The following is a 21,347-nucleotide window of genomic DNA, read 5'->3' as shown; positions in this document are numbered from 1 at the left end:
AATCCTGGATCTGGCACTAAGTTTCTGTGTGCCCTTTTAAGAGAAGTTTGAACTCTAATGATCTCTAAGTGTCTTTCTAGCTTTCAGATTGTAAAACTCTACCAATATGCTGTTGGAATAAAGCACCCCACAATTAATTGAAGCCCCATCTACTGTTATTTCCATTTAGAAGACATTCACCACCAGGCTTCTGAGTACATCTGTTCTCATATATTTCTAGTTTACACTGCTTTGTTATAAAACAAGTTCTCTCTTTTCTATCCAGTTCGACCCAAGCCTGGGCTAGTGTTTATGCTAAGAAGTTTGCTTTCTCTGTCTTACTCCCTTTACAACTGCAACTATAATTTAGTTTTCTTTCTGTTCATGGCTAGTTTTATTGTATAAGGATCACTTTCACATAGATAAATAACACAGTCCCATTTCTATTTTGCTACAGTATCAATTCTGTTTTCATGTTCAAAATATTGATGTTTAAAAAATATAATCTGGTCATCAGGAAAACATTTCAGTTTGAATTAAGCTGCTAACGCTTTTTGAAATGGAACAACTCAAGAGGATTTGAAATCTAAACACACAGGTTGGGACCCTTATAAAATGCAGAAGGGAAATGAAGCAAATAGATTTTTGCTGTTGTTCTTCAAGGAATAACTCACACAAAGCGTGTTAGCTTTCTGTGAAGTCCAAATGAATTAACGAAACCAAGATTCCTTCATTCTTTAATTGGAAGTCCAGTGCGGGTTTTGTCTTTCTGTATATTTTGCAAAATTTATGTAACATTTGTCTAGGCAGGCTGGATTCTGGTTCTTTCTCTTCAACCTGCAGGCCACTGGACCTTGAGGCTGCTCATTTCACCTCTAACCTGAGAATGTCCCTTCCCTGTTTATTCAGTTGTAAAAATGGGAAGTATCATAAGCACTTCATTGTAAAGCATTATGCTGACTTAATGTCTTCTAATGACAGAAATGTCATTTGATAGAAGACTAGAAAATTCACTGTCTAATACAGAAATGACTTTTAAAAGAATGATGACAGAGACCTGGGGGTCAGTAATGAAAAGGGATACACCCCAGCCCTTGGTAGTGCTTTGCTCAGCCTTGACAGCGCTGAAGCAGTGGGGCCTCGTGCTTACTCTGGGAGTTGGCTTCTTGCATAAAGACACTGGGGTCGGTAATTAATAGTGGACTCTGAAGCAATGAGCAAATTCAAAGTGCTGTGATAGTACTTAGTTTCATGTTGCTTTCTCTGTTACATTATGTGACAAATACTCCCTCATAATACAGCCATTTCCCTCTTGGTCTAACAATAAAACCCATTCATGGGCATTAATGAATATTTATTATTAGCACTTCATTTCTCTCTAAATTCTCAAAGCCCTTTATCAACATTTCATTATCAATCTGGACAGTCACCATATCACCCATATTTTAGAAAATTGCTATGAACCAGATGGCAGACTATGAACTAAATAGTCTTGAAAAGAAAGAAAAAATTCTGAGCTCTGCTTTAGAAAGACAGCAGGTGCCAACTGAAAAGTCAAACTCGCACTTGTTCTTATTGGATTTCCATTCATTGGACGCCTCTTGTTTAACAACAGCAAGTACAACAATAAACACACGAAAACAAAATACTCACATATTATTTTAGTGACTAGTATCTAGAGTCATTTAATTATCAACATAGGCTTTTGTGGAATCATTTGTCACTTGCTGAATCTTTCCTTCAGGTACCCCTCTCTGATTTAAAATTTGATGTCTACAAACAAGGGCTTTGGACAACTAGATCTACTTTAATTTCTTGGGAGCTTGGGTTTTGTTTAAGTCATGATATAATTAAAAGCTCTAAATCTTATGTTAACACCAATTCTGTTTTATTCCAGACTGGCACTCTTACAGAAGATGGGCTGGACCTCTGGGGGACCGTCCCAACTGCTGACAACCGGTAGGCACTTTAGCGAAGATGGAATGTGGGATTGGTGTGGCTATCTTCGTGCTACTCAGATCCATCCTCCCAGTGGTGAGGGGTGAATGTCACATAAAATATATATAATAATTTACTAGAACTAGTTCCCAAGTATTTTAATTTGTTAAATTAAATGAGTTCTAAGTACAAAATCAGACAGGGAAAGTAGACCTTCAAACTCCACATGAAAAATAGAATGAGTTGGATGAGTAAGGAATTGAATGAATAAAACGGAGGAACAAAGAGTGAAATCGGAACTGTGCTTAATTAAAAACTGCAAAGACTTGCTGGTGGCTAGTGGGCTGGTGGTGGTGGTGGTTGGGGGGCGGGTAGTCCAGAAAAGAAGAGCTCTGTCCCCTCCCTCATGGAGCTCACATCTCATGGGAAAAAAAGGCACAAATGCACCCACCTTCTATGCACAATACAGGCTGTGGAAAGGGCTACTATTAAGGCACACATAACGGAATAGAGAAGAAGAAACAATAATGATTGCTTGATATAATACACAGTCCTGGATTTTAGAATAACATAGTAGATAAATGGTAGAAATTAATTTTGAAAATGAAGAGAATGGGGAAAACTATCTGACAGAGATACCACTTGAAATAGAATCTTGAAGCATATATGGCTAAAATTTTTATAAACATGGGCTAAAAGCTGGCCATGGGAGGGGGAAGAGCAATCACAGAGACGTTACCCCAGAATGGAGCTAGAGAATGGACACCAGCCCTTCTCTGCGGGGCTGATCTCTGCCTTCTCAGTCTAAGTGCAAATCCCTCAGCTCTTAAGCTCTGGATACTCCACCTCGGCTCCAAACATGGCTGAGGCTCTGTCATTGAAGAAGTCATGCAAGAGCTCCCCAAGACAGTGATGGGGCCAAGCATAACTCTGGCACAAGATAACAGCAGACAGGCAGTGCGACATTGCAGAAGATACTTGGGTTCAACCCTACTCATGTGGTTCAGCTCCTGGTTGCTCAGATGGCTGGGCCAGGCTTTTGTCCAGATAGGCACTGCTTTGCCCTTTATTGGCCAGACTAGAGAAAGGGGAATGGGATGTTTGCAGCTTTCACCCCTCCTCTCCTTCCCTTTCCCCAAGTCAGATTTTGGAGTATAGAGAAAACTGGATACAATTACTGTTTGGCTGTAAGATGGGAGAAGGGGAATGTAAACCCAGCCAGTCTGCTGTCATAGAGGAAAGTGAGCTTCATTCAGATGCTGGAAATCCATGACAGGAGTTTCAGGAAATAAGACAAAGGGCAAAGGGCTGAGTTATGAGAAACATTTCAGAGTCTAGGTGAGCTTTTACTTGAAGGAAAAAGAAACCAGCAGGCAGTCTTCCTTCCTATCCCTGCTACTTCACTGGCCCAGAGACCCCTTGCCTGGGGGTGTGGCTTTCTAGAGCCTACTCTGCAGAGCTTGCAAGTGTCAGTCTGAGCCTTCCACTACTACTCCCAACATAGGTCCTGGCTGCAATAATCTGACAGAGGTCTCTGTGATTATATCCAAGCGCTCAGACTTTATCATATAGGGCATGAGGAGCTATGGAAGAATTTGATCTTAAGAGTTGAGTATTATTAAAACTCTATGTTGGTAAGATTTAAGGGGCAGAATGTGTAAAATGATTTTCTTGAAGACCTTCACTTATTAATCATCTTCTATATCAGTTTTCAGGAAGTCCATAGCTTTACCTCAGGCAAGGCTTTGCCATGGAGCCCATTGTGTGCCGCCATGGCCAGCTGCCACTCTCTGGTCCTTCTCAACGGGACCATCCAGGGAGACCCACTGGACCTCAAAATGTTTGAGGGCACTGCCTGGGTAAGGTGATGGTTTCTTGGTACAAGTAAATGAGAAAAACTTGAAGAGATCCTTACTGGGAGTGGCAAAGCTTTTCTAACTTTGGTTGAAACCCAGAGAAGATTTATAACAATATGTGAATGAAGGTCTGACTCTACCTGAATTTCCCAACCTCTGCTCCAAAGAACTCTGTTAATGATTGCAACATGAAAGTGTTCCATGATCAAATAATTTGGGGAACTGCTATTTTAAGAAAGTAAAGTTGATTTCTTAACTACAGGATTTCTTTAATATATTGTGGTACACTGTGAATATTCAAGAGTGACTATGATATGCAGCATTTACCAAACCTACTTGACCACGAAACCTTGACAGGCCACAACATGGTACAATTAATCTTCGTAACACCCTCAGAGAAACAGTAGCCTAAAGCAGTGGTGTTCAGTATATTAGCCACTAGACACATGTGGCTATCAACTACTTGAAATGTGGCTATGCAACTGAGAAACTGAATTTTCAATTTTATTCAATTTAATTAATTTAAATGTAAATAGCCACAAATGGCTGGTAGCTACTGTGTTAGATAGCATAGGTCTAGACACCAAAGTGAAGGTCCCCCAGTTCAACCGGTTTAGTTTTCTGATCTGAGTATGAATGACAGCTGAAGGGTATAAAACCATCCTGGTGGCTGTTGTGACATGGTGGGCAGACTTCTCAACTCCACCACTTTCTAGCTACATGAGCCCAAATCCAGAACCAAGACTCTGAGTCTCTTACCTCATGTGTGCATTTATGATAATGATGCCTCATTCACAGACTTGTGGTAAGCATTGAGCCTATGAGACTACAGGGGCTGCTTGCATTGTAAAGTGCCCAACAAGGGGAGGGCACTCATTCATTCACTATTTAATTAATTATATTATTCTGTTCTAAAAAAAAATGTTTTAAAGCTACTGACAATAATACATCAACTACAGGACAGCATTTAAAAAGAATGGTGAAAGGATGAAAACAAATGATTGCAGGGACATGAAATACACCTCACAAAGTTTAATTTAAAGATGTATAGTGGGAAAATTGTAGCTTTCTAGAAGCCAAAGTAATCAAAGAGGAAACCTGGTTAAGAGGGAAATTTCTGATATCAGTAAGTTAAAATTCGAGCACTTGTTATGGAGAAATTTTTGACATAAAGACAAAGCAGTAATCACTTTCCTGGATCTTAATGGGGGGAGAATCAGTGTAATCCTTACAAATAATGTCCTTAGCAGCATCACTGGAGTTGACACAATGATGATCTGCTTAGGGTCATTATTACTATATGTGACATTGATCCTGGTTCTGACAGTGCCTCTTCTCCATCGAGGGGTGTTGATATGTTCGTACAAATAACATACAAGTTGGGGTCTTGCGTGGGAACATACATCTTTAGTATTAGCTCTGTAAAAAGAACTGTCTTTAAGAACAGTTGTATCCACCCCAAACAAAGCATGGAAGTACAAGGTGATTTGCTGAGTTTAAAGCTGGGTGAGAAGCAGTCTCCAGTTAAATATCCTTTGGTGGTTAGGAACCTTTCATTAAACATAAGGGGAGGGGAAATGTCCTTGTAGACTCTAAGAATTTTAGCGCTAGAAGGGATATCAGAATATTTTTCAGAAGAAATTTGAGAGTTGGAGAAATGGAGTAATGTCCCCAAGATTAAACAGGAGAGTGATAGGGCAGAGGCCAGATGTTGTCTCCTATTTTCTGATTTGTACAATGGACAGCCTTTCCTGTATTTTCAGTTAATATTGGTTTCTCAGATAGTATAATTTATACTGTTGTAACATCCAAAGAATACAAACTATTTTCAAACGTGCATTCTAATTTGCTAGCAACTAACTTGCTAATTCTCTAGCTAAGCAATTAGGTTAGTAACATAGATATAGAATAAGAAATAATCCCATGTTTATCTCAAGACCCAATCCTAACTTATCTGAGGGCTAATGTGCTCAGCTCTATTGGAGACTATATCTCTACTTAAACTCTCACCCAGTTACTAGACATACCATTCAGGAAGAGCCATTGGCCTGTAGCTAGCATTTCTTGCATCAATTACTACTTAAATTGTAGTCACAATATTTCTGGCTTTTTGACATTCTACAATAAGGTCCTTAATATAAATCAATCAACAGAAATTTGAGAATGATGGTATTCAGATAATTGGCCTAGAAGAGAAAATATGTGAAAGGGGCTTTGAAAAGATTCGAGTACTATGCAAATGAGAGGTATTTCTTTCTTCTTATTTTTCTCTAAGGAATCTTATGAACATTTTCATTTCAAAACAGATAATGGAAGATTGCAATGCAGACTACTATAAATTTGGGATGTCAGATTCAAACATCATAATAAAACCAGGACCAAAAGCCAGTTGGGTATGATTTGCTTTTTTAAAGCCGATGGCTCTTTCTCCTTTAAACTGGTAAATCTCCCCTGACTTTCACGTATTTTTATATTCCTATTATTTTGCCTTATCCTAACAGTGTCCATAAGTTTGCTCATTCCTTGATTCCTAAATATATCCCTTAATTTATTCATGGATCTGTCCTTTAATTTATTCAACAAACACTCACATGCCTATGTATGCTAGAGCAGTATGCTATGTGCTAACGGATAGAGTGAATTCAGAGCTAGATGTGTTGGGCTCTGTGTTGGAGGAATACATGAGTGGGTAGAAAAATCCATATAGGTGCAAATAAGTGCAAGACAATGTGCTAAGTGCTATAATAAAGGCTGAAGAAAGAGCTGCAGGAGCCCAGAGGTGGGAGTGAATACTGTTTTTGAGAGACAGAAGCACCACTGATGAAGTGACCTGTGAACTTTGCCTGGAAGATAATTAGGATTTCTCTAGGCAGCCATGGGGAAGGGACTTGCAGAGCAGACAACTTGAAGAAAGAATCGCCTTAGAGACAGACAGAAAAGTATCAATGTTATGACAAATACACCACTTCATGATGTCCCTGGGTTCATTGCATAGCAAACCCTGTTTATTGGTGTGCACCTGCTAATAAATCTCACTTACAGGCATCTTATGCTCCCCTTTCTTGGTGCTCTCACAGAGTCCTGTGGAAGCCATAGCCATCTTGCGTCAGTTTCCATTTTCCTCAAGTCTGCAGAGGATGTCTGTGGTTGCTCAGATGGCAGGGGAGGATCACTTCCATGTCTACATGAAGGGTGCCCCGGAGATGCTGGCCAAGTTCTGCAAGTCTGAAACAGGTACTCATTTAATTGACCCTGTTCTCTTTCAGGAGGTAAAATATTTTAGAAGCCCAAATACATAAAATACACAAGTCTAAATCAATGAATGTGGAGGTGATTATTTTCTCAGTGAGTGAGAAGTGGGCCCAGTAGATCTGATAAGGCAGTGGTGAGAATTTCAAGGCAGACAGGCAGAGAGTATATATCTGGCTTTGGTCCATCCAGAAAAGTACAGCTACAATGGGGTATCAGGGAAGGAGATGTGAAGCAAACATCAGGAGCCAAAACAGGAAGCGACGTAAGGGTCCCCAGGAAGGGTAAGAATGAGGAACATGCACTGGGAACCAATGGAACAGGTCTGGATACTGCACTTATCTTGCAGCTGGGGCGCTCCGCCCGCCACCTCTGGGGGCTGTCACCATGTAAGGGCCTTGTGCAGATCAATGGAAGGAGAATATAGACAAGATAAATATCTTAGGAAAAAAAGTGATTAGAGTAAATTAGATGGTATTAGAGCAATGTAATTGATCATTTTCACAGCAATTTCATCTTTCTGGGCTAGATTTTCAGCTGATTTGTATTGTTTTTTAGTCTTATAAACATAGGCACCCTCTAAGCGACAGCCCAGATTTTAAGAATATTGTTGCATTCAAATGAGTTCATTTGGATAAAATTGGTCTTTTTCTCCTGATTTTCATCTATATTCTCCTTATGATTGCTGATAGCCATCAGCTTGTGCACACAATTCTAGATTTGGCAGATGATTGCTTTAACTTCTTCCTTTACTTAGAGCCATTTTTACCTTAGAAGCAGCTCCTTTTTTCTGACTTTGATCTTTCTCAGAGCTCCCATTACCTCTATCACTCTATCTTTCACAGACTGATGGCCTGTATTTTGCTGTTTAATTTTTTTTCACCCTCACAGATAACAAGTATCTTCTTGAAATTTTAACTGGTGACTATTGCCCATGTTCTATTGTGAAGGTTTGGGCCTGTCACTTCTTCTTTTTTTTTTAAATTTTTTATTGTTATGTTAATCACCATACATTACATCATTAGTTTTTGATGTAGTGTTCCATGATTCATTGCTCGTATAACACCCAGTGCTCCATGCAGAGCGTTCCGTCTTTAATACCCATCACCAGGCTAACCCATCCCCCCACCCCCCTCCCCTTTAGAACCCTCACTTTGTTTCTCAGAGTCCATAGTCTCTCATGGTTTGTCTCCCCCTCCAATTTCCCCCCCTTCATTTTTCCCATCCTGCTATCTTCTTCTTTTTTTTTTCTTCTTAACATATATTGCATTATTTGTTTCAGAGGTACAGATCTGTGATTCAACAGTCTTGCACAATTCCGGCCTGTCACTTCTCACCTCTCATCCTTCTGGTAGCACTTTCAATTCTTCTTATTGTCCTTACCTTAGATCTTTGACATATGCTAATAATGACTGCAGTGATTTCTCCCCCTGTATTTAAGAAATGGAGAGAGCCAAGATCTTCCTTGATCCCTACCCCCTGGAACATTTTAGAACTACAGAAAGTCTGAGCTGAATGGGAACATAGAGTTCCATACCCCCTCATTCTATGGATGGGGAAATTGAGGTATAGAAGAGAGAACTAACAAGCCCAAAGTCAGAGATCTAGTTGGCAGTAGAGTGGAGACTAGAAGTCAGGTGTTTTGCTACCTAAGACACTATATACTTCCATTATGCTGTGCTTCTTTCTAATACCCTTATGGGTATTCTACAAACCGTAAAATTTTATCAATATTTTAATATTAGTTATGACTACTATACCAAAATACACAAATGTTGGCATTGTATCATCTGTCATCTAAAGCAGGGATTAGCAAGCTTTTCTGCAAAGAGCCAGGTAGAAAATACTTTAGATTTTGCAGGCCACATGGTATCTGTCTCAACCACTCAGCCCCAAAGCAGCCATAGATGGTAAACAAATGGGCATGGCTGCATTTCAGTAAAACTTTATTTACAAAAACAAGCAATGGGCCAGATTTGGCCTGTAGTTTGCTGACTCCTGGTCTAGTGGATCAGCTGTTTCCCTCACTTTACCCATGTAGACCCAGTCCTGAGGCCTGTCCTTACTAAATCCAACCAGTGGATTTGACACCCAGTTAATGACCAGTGTATCTTTGGCATTCATCTGTCAGGATAATAAGAGCACACTGATGGAGTTGTTTGTGGCTTTTATCTGGAGCTGTAGTTTTTCTATTAAAGTGTTTTTTGGAGTTTTAAAACAAGGGACAGTGACTGGATCCCGGAGTCTTGTTTAGGAGCTGGGTAGCCTTCAATGTGACCTTACATTTACCTCTTTCCTCTCACTTAATAGTACCCAAGGATTTCCAACAGAAACTGAAGAATTATACAGCACAAGGCTTCCGTGTCATTGCCCTTGCCCATAAAGACTTGAAGATGGAGGAGCTTTCAGAAATACAGAAATTAGCCCGGTAAGGAACTCAGAAATCGGCACTAGGGTAAGCTCTGTGTACATCAGGTAAAAGAATGCTGGAGATGGACAGGACAGCTCAAATCACAGGGAAGCCTCCTAGAGATGGAGACTCATCTCATCCAATCTCCTAATTTGGAAATAGGTGACTCTAAGCCATACTGGGAAAGACTTGCTGAGGTCACAATGCTGGTTGGTGGTAGAACAAGGATGGCAGTCCAGATCTCCTGATTCCCAGACATCAGTGAGCTATCTCTGCCCTGCGTTCCATCATCCCATCAAAAATAACCAACACTCCTTCAGCCTTGGAACATTATGTGGCTGACTGACTGGGGGTCCTATCTCCTTAAAAGAAGGAGACAATGGGCACTGTGACAGACTTCCCGCATCCTTCAGACCTGGATTCTTTCAGGGCTCAATAGTACACCTCCCTCAGATCTGGAGAGGTAGTGAGTGCAAGTTGAGTTATATGAAATAGAATTCAGTATTCTTCATTACATTAAGGGTATAAGTTGTCCTCATTAGAGGATAATCTGCAGATTCTTTTTTTTTAATGTTTCTCAGTTTTTAAAGGTTATTTTTGAATTGTCTAAGACAAAGGAATAGTGAAATAATGTGGACCATTGACTAACAAATTATCTATGCATTATCATCTTTGATTTTGTGTTGCTGATAGAGAGACCCTCATTTATATATAATTAGCACCTTTGCATAAGATGTGGATATCCTTGGTTCAGTGTAACTATTTACAACCTCTGTCCCTCAGCTCTAATGGAATCATTGTCCCTTCCTTACACTGTGTCTATTTCCCTCATCTCTAAAGTGTAGAATTGGATGATCTTTTTTTTTTTTTTTTTTTTTAAGATTTTTTATTTATTTATCTGAGAGAGAGAATGGGAGACAGAGAGCATGAGAGGGGGAGGATCAGAGGGAGAAGCAGACTCCCCGCTGAGCAGGGAGTCCGATGCGGGACTCGATCCCGGGACTCCAGGATCATGACCTGAGCTGAAGGCAGTTGCTTAACCAACTGAGCCACCCAGGCGCCCCTAGAATTGGATGATCTTTAAGGAACCTTTCGGCCACGACATTTTAATCTTCTAAACAGAATCACAAAGATCATTTTGAAATAAATGAATGGCACTCTCAGATTTAATATTCAAGGTGTTAGCTATTCTTAAGCAAGCATGAAGACCCATAACACACAGGATTTTATAACTTCAAGACAAAAAAATTTTAATAACAAAAGCTAGGGTTATGTATGAAGAAAAATATTTATGTAGCTAGACAAGGCTAGTCACCACCAAGCTGCCATATACTAGTACAGTTGTGATGCTCTCATTTAAAAGTCACTAGAGAGATAGCCATTATTATAAATATAACAAAATAAGAAAGTGATGATACAATGTACTAGATTACCAACCATCTCAGATTTTCATAGAAAATATCAACCTCCTATTATGCTTCTTAAAATTTATTTACTATTTTCAGACAGAGAAAAGGAAAAGTGTTTTGAGTTTTAGCACAATCAAATTATATTCAGCAAAGTTTCCCAATTAGGAGAATCAAAAACTTCTTTAAAAACTGGTATCATAAAAGGGAAGTAGAAGAGTTTCCTTTTTTTTAGAAAAAAAAACCCAAACTAGAAAACAGAAATACTTTATCAAAATTCCCTCTTTCATTGGTTTAGCAAATTTCTATTGAGCTTGACTCTGTGTGAGATGCTCTTCAAGACACTGAAGATTCAGAATTGAATAAAATAAAATCTTTGCCCTCAGAAGCTTATATCCTAACTGGGGGAGATAGATAATAATGCCATTTTACATGGGGTGGTCAGCGAGTCTTGTCAGGAGGTAACATTTGAACAGAGAAATGTGTAAAATAGGGAAGCAAAGCATGTGGATATCCAGAGGAAGAACATTGCAGGCAGTAGGAAGAGTGGACACAAGGGTCCTGACACAGGATTTTGCTGGGAATGTTGCAGAGTAGCAAAAGGCCTAAGTGCCTGAATTGGTGAAAGAGGGGAAGAATCGTAAAATAGAGACCAAAACCAGAATAAACTGGTGAGAAGATTTCTGGATCTTTCTTTTAGTTCTAGCCAATTAGAAAATATTAGTCCAATTTATAATAGAAACTCATGAAGTTAAATGATGGGAATTTAACACAATCTGTATTAGGTAGATCTTTTATAATATTCTCTGAGATCACTAAGGCAGGATTCATATCTAATTATCTGAGTATTCACTGAAGTGCCTACTATAAGGTCTAAAACAGAGTAGTTATTTGGTGAATGGACTTTTGAATGAAGATTTGGTAACTTGTTCTCTACTCCAGAGAGAAGTTTCTTTTTTTTTTTTTTTTAAGATTTTATTTATTTATTTGACAGAGGGAGAGAGGGAACACAAGTAGGGGGAGTGGGAGAGAGAGAAGCAGGCTTCCCGCTGAGCATGGAGCCCGATGTGGGGCTCGATCCCAGGACCCTGGGATCATGACCTGAGCCGAAGGCAGCCACTTAACCAACTGAGCCACCCAAGTGCCCCCAGAGAGAAGTTTCTTTACCATGTTCCCATCTAAGTTTGAGTTATATTTTTCACCAAGAAATCCATCTCTGATCTTTCTCCTAAAGAAGGTTTACTGACCATGTGTTTATTTCCTCTTTCTCCCAAGTTTCACCAACATGATAGAAAAGAAACAATATCAAAGAAAACTAGACAAGCGATAAATGCACATGAGAGATTTCTGTGTTTCCCTAAAATGTGAAGGAAGTGGGGGGGGAGTGGCAACTGAATCAGCAGATGGAAAAAGCATAGTCTACACCATGTCAGAGAGAGAGATGGTGGGAGAGGGAAGTTGCTTCACCTTGTGGAACCTGAGAGGCTGAGACTCAGCTCTGTCACATATTGTGGAAGATGGAGGTGGGACGGGACCCAACATCGGGGTTGATTGACCGTACACAGCAAGGTTAGATCCCTAGGTCTCCCTCTCCTTCTGTAATCTTAACTCCTCTCTGGACAGAAAAAGAAACAATGCGAGATTAAGCAGGAGATCTTGGCCCCCACATTTACTTTTTAAAAAGTAACCTGACATTTGCTCCATTCCTGAGGAGAGGTTCCCCATAATGAATGTAACCCAGTTAGTCAGGAAGCTTCCAATTTCAAGTTCTGAACACTTTTCAAATGATTGGTTGATGTCATGTATTTTCTGAAGGTTACGGTTGGAGGTTGAAATGAATGATTCCATATCCGACTATTACCATGGTATCTCATATGCAGTACATACTTAATCAATGTCTAACTAAAATGATTACAAGGTCAAAAAAGGTCTTTGAAATAATATATATATATATAAGATTAACAAAAGTTTTAAAAACCAACAGAAGAATTGGTAGATAAGCACATTGTTTTTAAAAATGGAGTTGAAACTGGGAGAAGTTGCCAAAAGATATAGAAGTGGTTGCCTCTGGGAAGGAGAAGGGGTGAGGGGGTGTGGAGATAGGGACTATTGGTTTTCATCACAAGCTTTGGGTTCTTTCTGATTTTTAAAATATATGCATGCATTATGTTGATAAAAGTTAGAAATTTTTTTAAAAGGAAAAAATAAAAGTTCAACTGTCAAGACTACATAAATAAGTTTTAAAATTGATTTTCTCCTGAATCCAAAGAGAGAAGGCAGAGTCAGAGATGACATTTCTGGGACTTCTCATAGTGGAGAATCGCTTGAAAAAGGAAACCAAACCAGTCTTGAAGGAACTGAGTGAAGCCCGCATCAGGACGGTGATGATTACTGGTGCGTGTTTCTGGAGGCTTGACACATTCAATGTATCCCAGGAATGAGAAAAGACCATGTGAGCTGAGTGGGTTCACGTGGCTGAGGGAAAAGGAAAAATGCTTAGCTGTCATTTATTACCTTGGGCTCCCATTACCCTGGCACATGAGCAGCAGCCCTAACATGACCATAAGCTTTGGTAGCAGGGATAATACTTCATTCTCTATGTCTAATGTCCCCTCTCCCTACCCAGGCTTGGCACAGTGCCAGTCAGCTCACCATAAATGTTTAAACACAAGAATAGATATGTGCTCATCAGGAACCTCAGTGAGACTTCTGTGGAAAGGGTGTAAAGACTCTACTGGATTGTCCTTCAGGTCTGTGGGGCAGGCATGGCATATGCTGATCCAACGCAAGCATGGCTCAGCTTTCAGTGTTCTGTTCTCTGCTTGATGATAATCCATGTTCCAAGGATGGTTCCATGTTATGAGAATGGGCCTATGTTACCTTCACTGCTCAGGGCTGTCAGTCTCCTGAAGATCTGTCATAAAGTGCTTAACCATGTCTTTCTTCATTCGTGCTTGTTTTGGAAATATGCAATGTTCAGGACATGATGCTATTGTGGGAGGGAGATATAGACATAGATTTTGACCACTAGGGACAGACAGGCTTAGGCAAGAGGTTCCGCCCACCAAATGGTTATAAAATAAGGCAGATAGAGGGAAATGCCCCCAAACAGCACCAGCAATGTGGTATGGCCACTCAGAAGAGGCAGAGCTCAGTTCTGGCTGCTGAGAGATTTATACAGAAAACAAGCTGACTCTCTTTGTCATCTAGGTGACAACCTTCAAACAGCCATTACTGTGGCAAAGAATTCTGAAATGATTCCTAGAGGAAGCCAAGTGATCCTTGTCGAAGCCAATGAACCAGAAAATTTTGTTCCTGCCTCTGTGACTTGGCAGCTGGTCGAGAACCAAGAGAATGGACTGGAGAAGAGTGTGAGCAAATGTTAGAAAGCCCCTTGGTGGCCTGCGCTGATGGCATATAGCCCTGGTCCCAGCAGCCTTCTCTCAGCATTAGAAGTCACCACGGTCAAAACCCCTCACAGCTGTCCAGAGTTCTGCAGTTTGGAAAGCATTTAGCATTTCCACCGGCACTTCTCAGCCCTGGCTGTGCAAAGAAATCACCTGGAAGAGTTTTTAAGCTTCCAGTGTCAAGGCTTCATTGATTAAATCCAACTCTCTGGGCTGGGAGCTTGCACTAGCCCTTTTCTCCCCAAGATTCTGATATGCAGTCATGGCTGAGAACCAATGATTTACACCCATATTTCCCATTTGATTTTCACAGTTAGCCTGTGAAACTGTTCATTTCGCAAATGAGAAAACTGAGGCCCTGCAAGGTAAGCTTACCCAAGACACACAACTGGCAAGTTGCAGAGCAGGAAATAAAATTTAAGTCTGTCTGATTGCACCCAGATCCATGGGTATTTAGATTGTGCTGTGCCCATGACATGAAGTTAACAGGTGTTGGGCTTCTCTAGATAGCAAGCTTCCTATGATTTTGTGAAGAAAATGAGTTGCAGCCTGACATCCCATCACTAAATGTAGCACCTCTGCCTACATGTGAGTTCAAGGACATGGTCCTCCAAGTGGTAAATTATAAAAATGCTCCCTTCCTCAAGACTGACCAGCCGCTTGGATTGTTAAGTGTAGAGTAGGCCTTGTTCAGTATACAAACTGCACAACTGTACAGAGTGACTTTGCCCCTACTTGGCTCAAACCCCATTGCATCGGCTGTAAAAGATGGCAGCTCTCTCTATGTTTTCAGCAGATTTCTGGTGCTTATTTCCTTGCAAACTCACTTGCTCCTGTGTTAATGCATGTTGCCTCAATTACACTATGTGATAAAACTCAGGTCTTCGCTAATTTTTAACAAACAGTCCACTCACACTACCCATTCACCTGTGTAATACCTTTACTGAATTTTTGGTTGTTGCTGGGAGAAGTCACATCACAGTCTCAGGCTTTCCCGTCCTCTCTGGCTCCCTCCCACCACACGTTCCTTCTCCAGCTTTCCAGTGAAAGCAAAAGGAATTCTGTCCTTACCTCATGTGGAATGCTTTAAGCATATCTTTTGTTGGCTGTTTTGCAATGAGGGATGGAAAGGGAGAGGTATATTTCTTTGCCTCCCAATTCAGCACATCAAAATATTTTTCTTCCCAAAACAATGCTTTCCCTCAGATGGATCCTTCTAATGAAAAAAATTTCTCACCTTTTACACTATTTGAACTCAGAGTCTTACACTAATGTAAGGACCTCTGAGAAATGTTGCATGAAAAAACGTGATCAGCTGTTGGCACGATGAGTGCATGTGCATTCATTGGGGCTCTTTCTTGGGGCTGACCAGGGACGGCTAGAATGCAGTGATGGGACACACTGATAGGTGGAGGGCAGGAGAGAAAGGGTTTCAGCAAAGGAGTCGAACTGGTGCAATGGCACATAGGGTATGCAAGAGGAGCTGGGCACCGTGAGGGAGCATGTCACCTGTTGAGGTGGGGAGAAGGCAAGTGCTATAAGGAGTTAGGCTCCAAAGAAGGAGTCTGCCTATTTTACAGGGAAGAAATTGGGGCATGATGTGTGAATGAATGAATGAACGAATGGTAAAAGATCTTAGGAAATAAAAGTCTGCATGAAGAGGAGAAGAAAGAGAAGGAAAGAATGTTTTCTACTCTTCCTTGGAATCATTAACTGGTACCTTGGAAGGATTTCCTTAGTAGACTAATATCACATGTATTATCTCCTAGGACAAGATCCCAAGCATTATGTTGTCAATGTCTCATATGTTCATATAATTTGGGGAGGACATTAGGAGTGTCTTCTTTATCTGAGTCTAAGTTCCATGGACAAATTACACATTATGTATTTGCTGGCCTTCCCACCGTTATGTAATTTAAACACACTTCCTTCCATAAAACACAGGAAAGCAGAGACATTCCTTGAGAACCCATGTGGAAACTATGCCCTTTTAAATTTAGGAAACCTACCTTAACATTGGGAACAGTTCAGTGCCTGATGGAGCAAGAGGGAGCTGTTACCATTTTGCAATGAGTGGGAAATCATACCAAGTGATATTTCAGCATTTCAACAGCTTGCTTCCAAAAGTAAGTACTGGTGAAATGAAATGTTTTGTTTTGCTCTCAAATTAGTGAGTCAAAAAAGAAGAGAGAAGTGAAGGTGATGATCAGTGAGGTTATCTCAGATTTGGGGAATAAACATCCCCAAAGGGGCACTGCTCCTTCAGAAGTTCTCTAGCCCTACCTGGTCCTGCATATGTGCATGACCCCTTCTTCAGAGTCTGAGCTCTGGTCCAGCTCCTCGCCCTCATGGCCAGCCCAATCTCAGCCTTCTTCCATCTCTCCCTCCCCAGCAGGGAGTATCTCCAAATAGTTCCAAATGCGCTGCCTGTTTTGTGGGTCAGCCTCTCTGAAAGCCACCAACTCAATGTCAGGCTGAGCTCTATTCCCTGTCCTGTCTGGATTCTTAAATTACAGCAGCAGGAAATAAAAGCCCATGGTTTATTTTCAAAATCATTTGTTACCTTGTCCTCTGTGTGTCTATTTAAAAATAGTGCTGTGCAGGGTTGTGCTATCAGTGTGAAGGAGATAAGTGGAGCACAAGCTGAGGGCAGCAACCATCTGTAAGCAGTTTCTTGAAAATTCTGTTGCCTTACCAGTCAAGGACCATTGAATCTCGACCCCAGAGGCTTCTAGAAAGCTGTTAGTGCAGTTCCTCCTTGAGGAGTTGGGGCAGCTGAGATTCAGAGAGGTAAGGTCCCTTGTGGAAGGTTTGCCCAGCTAGTTGGACCAGAGCTGAGAATAGAACCTTGGTTCTCCACTCTTCATCTGTTTCTTTTCCTTTACCTATGCTGCAATTGTGGAGATGGTGTTTAGTAAAAAGAACTATATTTCCTTAAGCATTTTTGTCCTATATGCTCTGCTGCTTTCCAGTTATTAACTCAAGGTTATCCCATCTCAGAAAAATGGCCTGGAAGGAAGTCATAACGTTGTGATGGGGGATGAAAGTGAAAGTTGAATAGTAAAGCACCAAGTCCCCTTTCTCCCTGTCCTGACATTTGGGCTAATGACATACTGCCCAAGGCTATATTCAAACAGTGGCCAGGAATGATTTTCAGGGCTGTTCTTTTATTTAAAAAGTGTACTTCATCCTAACCTTATTGTAATAGTTGTTTTTCTCTTTAGATTCTGGTGAATGGAACCATTTTTGCAAGAATGTCTCCTGGACAGAAATCTAGTCTTGTTGAAGAATTTCAAAAATTAAAGTAAGTATTATTGCTTGAAAGAGGAGAGTGTATTCGTTATCTATTGCTGTGTAACAAATTACCTCCAGATTTAGTAGCTTAGAATAACACTATTTATTATTTTTCATTTCTATGAGTCAGAAATCCAGGTGTGCTGAATGGAGTCTTCTGGCTCCGGGTCTCTCACAAGGCTGCCATCAGGTGTCTGCCAGGACTGCAGGTCCCTCAGCACTGGAGTTGGAGGGGCCTGCCACCAGCCTCTCTTGCATATTGTTGACAGGATTTAGATCCTGTGGGTGGTTGGGCTAAGAGTCCCAGTTTTCCATTGGCTGTTGGACAGAAGCCACCCACAGTTCCTTGCTACATAGGTCATTTCATAAGGCAGTTCACAGTGTGGTAGCTAGCTTCCACAAGAGTGAGCAAGCAAAAAGAGATAGAGTGAGAGAGAGAGAGATCAGTATTTTTTATATCCTCATCTTAGAAGTGATATCCCATTACTTTTGCTAAATTATTTTTATGAGAAACAAGTCACTAGGTCCAGCCCACACTCAAGGAAGTGCTTTATACAACATTATGAGTACCAAGAAGTGGCAATCACAGAGAGCCGTTTTGGAAACTGTCTACCCCAGACAGCATTCCTTCTGTGGCCTCTACAGCATAACTTAGAGGAAGATTCTTTGCTTGAATGTGGAGAATAGAAAAAATAGGGGCTTGTGTAGTTCAGAACAGGAAAAATGGGGAAGCATGTGAGTCATCATCTGGAATTATTTAAGGTTGGTCCATTAGAAGATATGTGAATGATTTCAGGTCTTCTAGGAAAGAGGTGGAATGATATTTTCACTTTATCTGACCCTGCTTGGGTTTGGGTATGGAGGCCAAAAAAAAAAAAAAAAGTCCTTTCTTATGTCCTTTAAAAAGTATAGATGACTGAGTCACATCAGAATGAAATAGTTCTTGAGACCAGACCTACCTATAACTTTCTGGGAATGTTACAATTTCTGGGCTACAGATTTCTGGAAAGTGAAAAGGAAAGGAGAACAGTGAAACTTCACATAATTGCCGAGAAGTAGTAGGTAAAATCAGGAGACTGACTTTCACTATTATTTTTTGTTGCCAAAGCATTCTTAGAGAAGTTTTAAGAAACTGCCTATCAACTCCCATAATGCATTGAGGCTGGGTTAGTAACTGGTGTCTAAAATGACTATTTTACTTACATGGTCATTATATGATAGTGGCTGAAGAAAGTAATTTTACCCTTCTCAAATGTCTAAGAAATTTTGTCAATTTATATGCTTACTTTTGAAAAGCTATATTCCCTTAAAGAAAAATCAATTCAGGAAGATAGATGCTACCTCAGAATGAACTGTCTTCTCAATTTCCCCATCTTACTCCTTCTGCCTTTATCACTGGCAATGCACATAAGGTTGTCCAAGTTCTTGCCTGCAGTCAGGAAACACTAGAAGATGTAAGATTCTTTGTGTGATGTAAAGACTAACTAGGTGCTTCAAGCTTGAAGAAAGGAAGCCACTTCAGCAAATGTGTGTAGTCATGACACACACGTGAGCACATGAAATGTTCATAGGGGGATCTTCATGTCTAGCAGCCAAATATTAGGTCGAACCTCATGAGTTTGTTTACATTTGACAATTTTCAACTTATAAAAATGATCGTTTCTTATGTGCCAACTAATAATAAGGAAATTGTCTGAGAAATTCATTTTTTGCCTGTATTGATTTTGTTGTTTTGTGTGTTTTTGGCAAATTGTCTCTGAGCCTTTAATAGTATTGCCATTAATCAATACCTGTAATGTATTATTTACCTATAAGAGAAGACAGAGTGTGTCCTGCATCAGAAATTCCTTTTCTTTCGCAACAGCTTTATATTTACTCTTCTATTTATATTGTTGTGTTTGCACATCAAACCAGTACAGCACATTATCTCATATCACTCCAGGGTGCATCAAGATTATGTGTCTATATCTCTGGTTCTATCTGTTCAACCATTTCCCACGCGTTTCTCCTCCTAGTGTCTAAACTCTAAACTTTCAATGGTGTCAGCCACCAAATCACAGATGGATTAGGTTGTATCTGTGCGCTAGGGGTGGGAAGTGTGTGATTATGGCTGTACACTCTGAAATTTAGCCATAGTCGATACAATCACCCAGGACTTCTTTCGAAATGTATAATCATCTTGGTGGACGTCTTTGGCAGAATCACTATCCTTTCTATGTGATTGAAACAATTTAAATAATACAATGGCCTTATTCCTCCAGGAATATATCTCTCCAAGTCATTTTCCATAAGCCTGATTCCACGTGTGTTCAAAACACACACACACACACACACACACACACACGTTGCATGTGAGTTGGTTGTGATGAAAATTATCCAAGTGAGGCATTAATTTTTCTCATGGTTTCCCTTACAGTTATTATGTGGCCATGTGTGGAGATGGGGCTAATGACTGTGGGGTGAGTAGAAATGACTTCAACCAACGGAGGTGGTTCCCTACTGTCCCTTTTGAGGACCCCACCTTTCCCCGGGGTCTGTCTCTTCACCCCTCTGCCAGCAATCACTTCATCAGTTTGCTGTTTACATTCCCTACACCCGAGTGTTGGCTGAATGCTGAGAGGTGTAAAGCCGGATGAGCCACTTCCGCTGTTTTCTGACAACTCCTAGGATAAAAAGGACAAGGAGACTACTTAGACTCCTGTAGCTCAGACCCAGAAGGGACTTTACAAGATGAGCTGGTTTAAATCTCTCATGTTATCAAATAAAAGTGAAAATCAGGGAGGTGAATTCTTTTTTCTTTTTCTTTTCTTTTCTTTTTCTTTTTATTTATTTATTTATTTTGCCTGAAGTCACACAACTTGGTAAAGGGTTAGTGAAAAAAAACATTTGAAATGGATGATTTAAAGTTTTGATTTATGTATAAACTGCATTTTTTTCCTGCTAAACTTCTCCAGGGTTAGTTTCTAAAAGTTGGCTTTAACCCCAAATTCTTTTTTTTTTTTTTAAAGATTTTGTTTATTTTTATTTATTTGACAGAGAGAGAGAAACAGCATGAGAGGGGATAGGGTCAGAGGGAGAAGCAGGCTCCCTGCTGAGCCGGGAGCCCAATGTGGGGCTCAGTCCCAGGACTCCGGGATCATGACCTGAGCCGAAGGCAGTCGCTTAACAAACTGAGCCACCCAGGCGCCCTAACCTCATATTCTTACCATCAGTGAAATCATAGACCAAATTATTTGGCTATCACAAACTATAACAAGCCTAAATTAATGATTCTCAGCAGATTACTTCCCATACACGGTAGAAGGCAGCACATGTTTTAGATTCTGAGTTTTGAAGATACGTTGAAACAGTAGCCTACCTTGAAAATTTATGTACATAAGAAAATATTTTCAGTACAAAACTGAAGAAAATTGCTTTGTATTTCCAAAGCCTATTAGATACTTAAGATCTAGGTAGTTGTTTTACTTTCTTTTTACATATTTTCTTCAAAGTTCTGTGAAAAACTGTGCTCACACTTAAAGATCTATTATAAATTTTTCTACCTTACGCTTCATGAGAAGCCAGTTGTTAGTCTGCTCTTCAAAACCTAAAATGAGTACCCATTCCCATAGTTATGTAGAATTTAGAACAAAAGAACTAATAAGTGTTAAAAAGGACATAGTCTCTGCCTCTCTAAAATTCATTATCTGGTTGGGGAAAGAATCTTGCATAATATTAACCCAAACATAAAGTAGATGGTCCTAAAATATGTAGTAGAGAAACAAAATACTAAGGAAGAAAAGAGGAAAAAGCAAATATTCTAATACTT

The 21,347-nt window shown here is 40.2% G+C and overlaps 1 protein-coding gene across 1 annotated transcript in view; it reads left to right on the top strand.

The window, feature by feature from the left end:
• ATP13A5 (ATPase 13A5) overlaps positions 1 to 21,347 on the top strand; it is a 68,820-nt gene that overhangs the window by 18,093 nt on the left and 29,380 nt on the right. Inside the window, exons 6-15 of the mRNA XM_081814236.1 lie at positions 1,877 to 1,938; positions 3,626 to 3,776; positions 6,080 to 6,166; positions 6,851 to 7,007; positions 9,333 to 9,450; positions 13,108 to 13,232; positions 14,049 to 14,209; positions 16,246 to 16,371; positions 17,470 to 17,549; positions 19,956 to 19,998. Of these exons, the coding sequence (XP_081670362.1) occupies positions 1,877 to 1,938; positions 3,626 to 3,776; positions 6,080 to 6,166; positions 6,851 to 7,007; positions 9,333 to 9,450; positions 13,108 to 13,232; positions 14,049 to 14,209; positions 16,246 to 16,371; positions 17,470 to 17,549; positions 19,956 to 19,998 (1,110 nt within the window). The remainder of the gene's footprint in view (positions 1 to 1,876; positions 1,939 to 3,625; positions 3,777 to 6,079; positions 6,167 to 6,850; positions 7,008 to 9,332; positions 9,451 to 13,107; positions 13,233 to 14,048; positions 14,210 to 16,245; positions 16,372 to 17,469; positions 17,550 to 19,955; positions 19,999 to 21,347) is intronic.

The sequence above is a fragment of the Leptonychotes weddellii genome, chromosome 1 (assembly GCF_054177405.1).
Source record: "Leptonychotes weddellii isolate Sample4059 chromosome 1, ASM5417740v2, whole genome shotgun sequence".
In the NCBI taxonomy this organism is placed as follows: domain Eukaryota; kingdom Metazoa; phylum Chordata; class Mammalia; order Carnivora; family Phocidae; genus Leptonychotes; species Leptonychotes weddellii.
The sequence above is the reverse complement of the archived record's forward strand: the minus strand, read 5'-3'. Positions and strand labels throughout refer to the sequence as shown.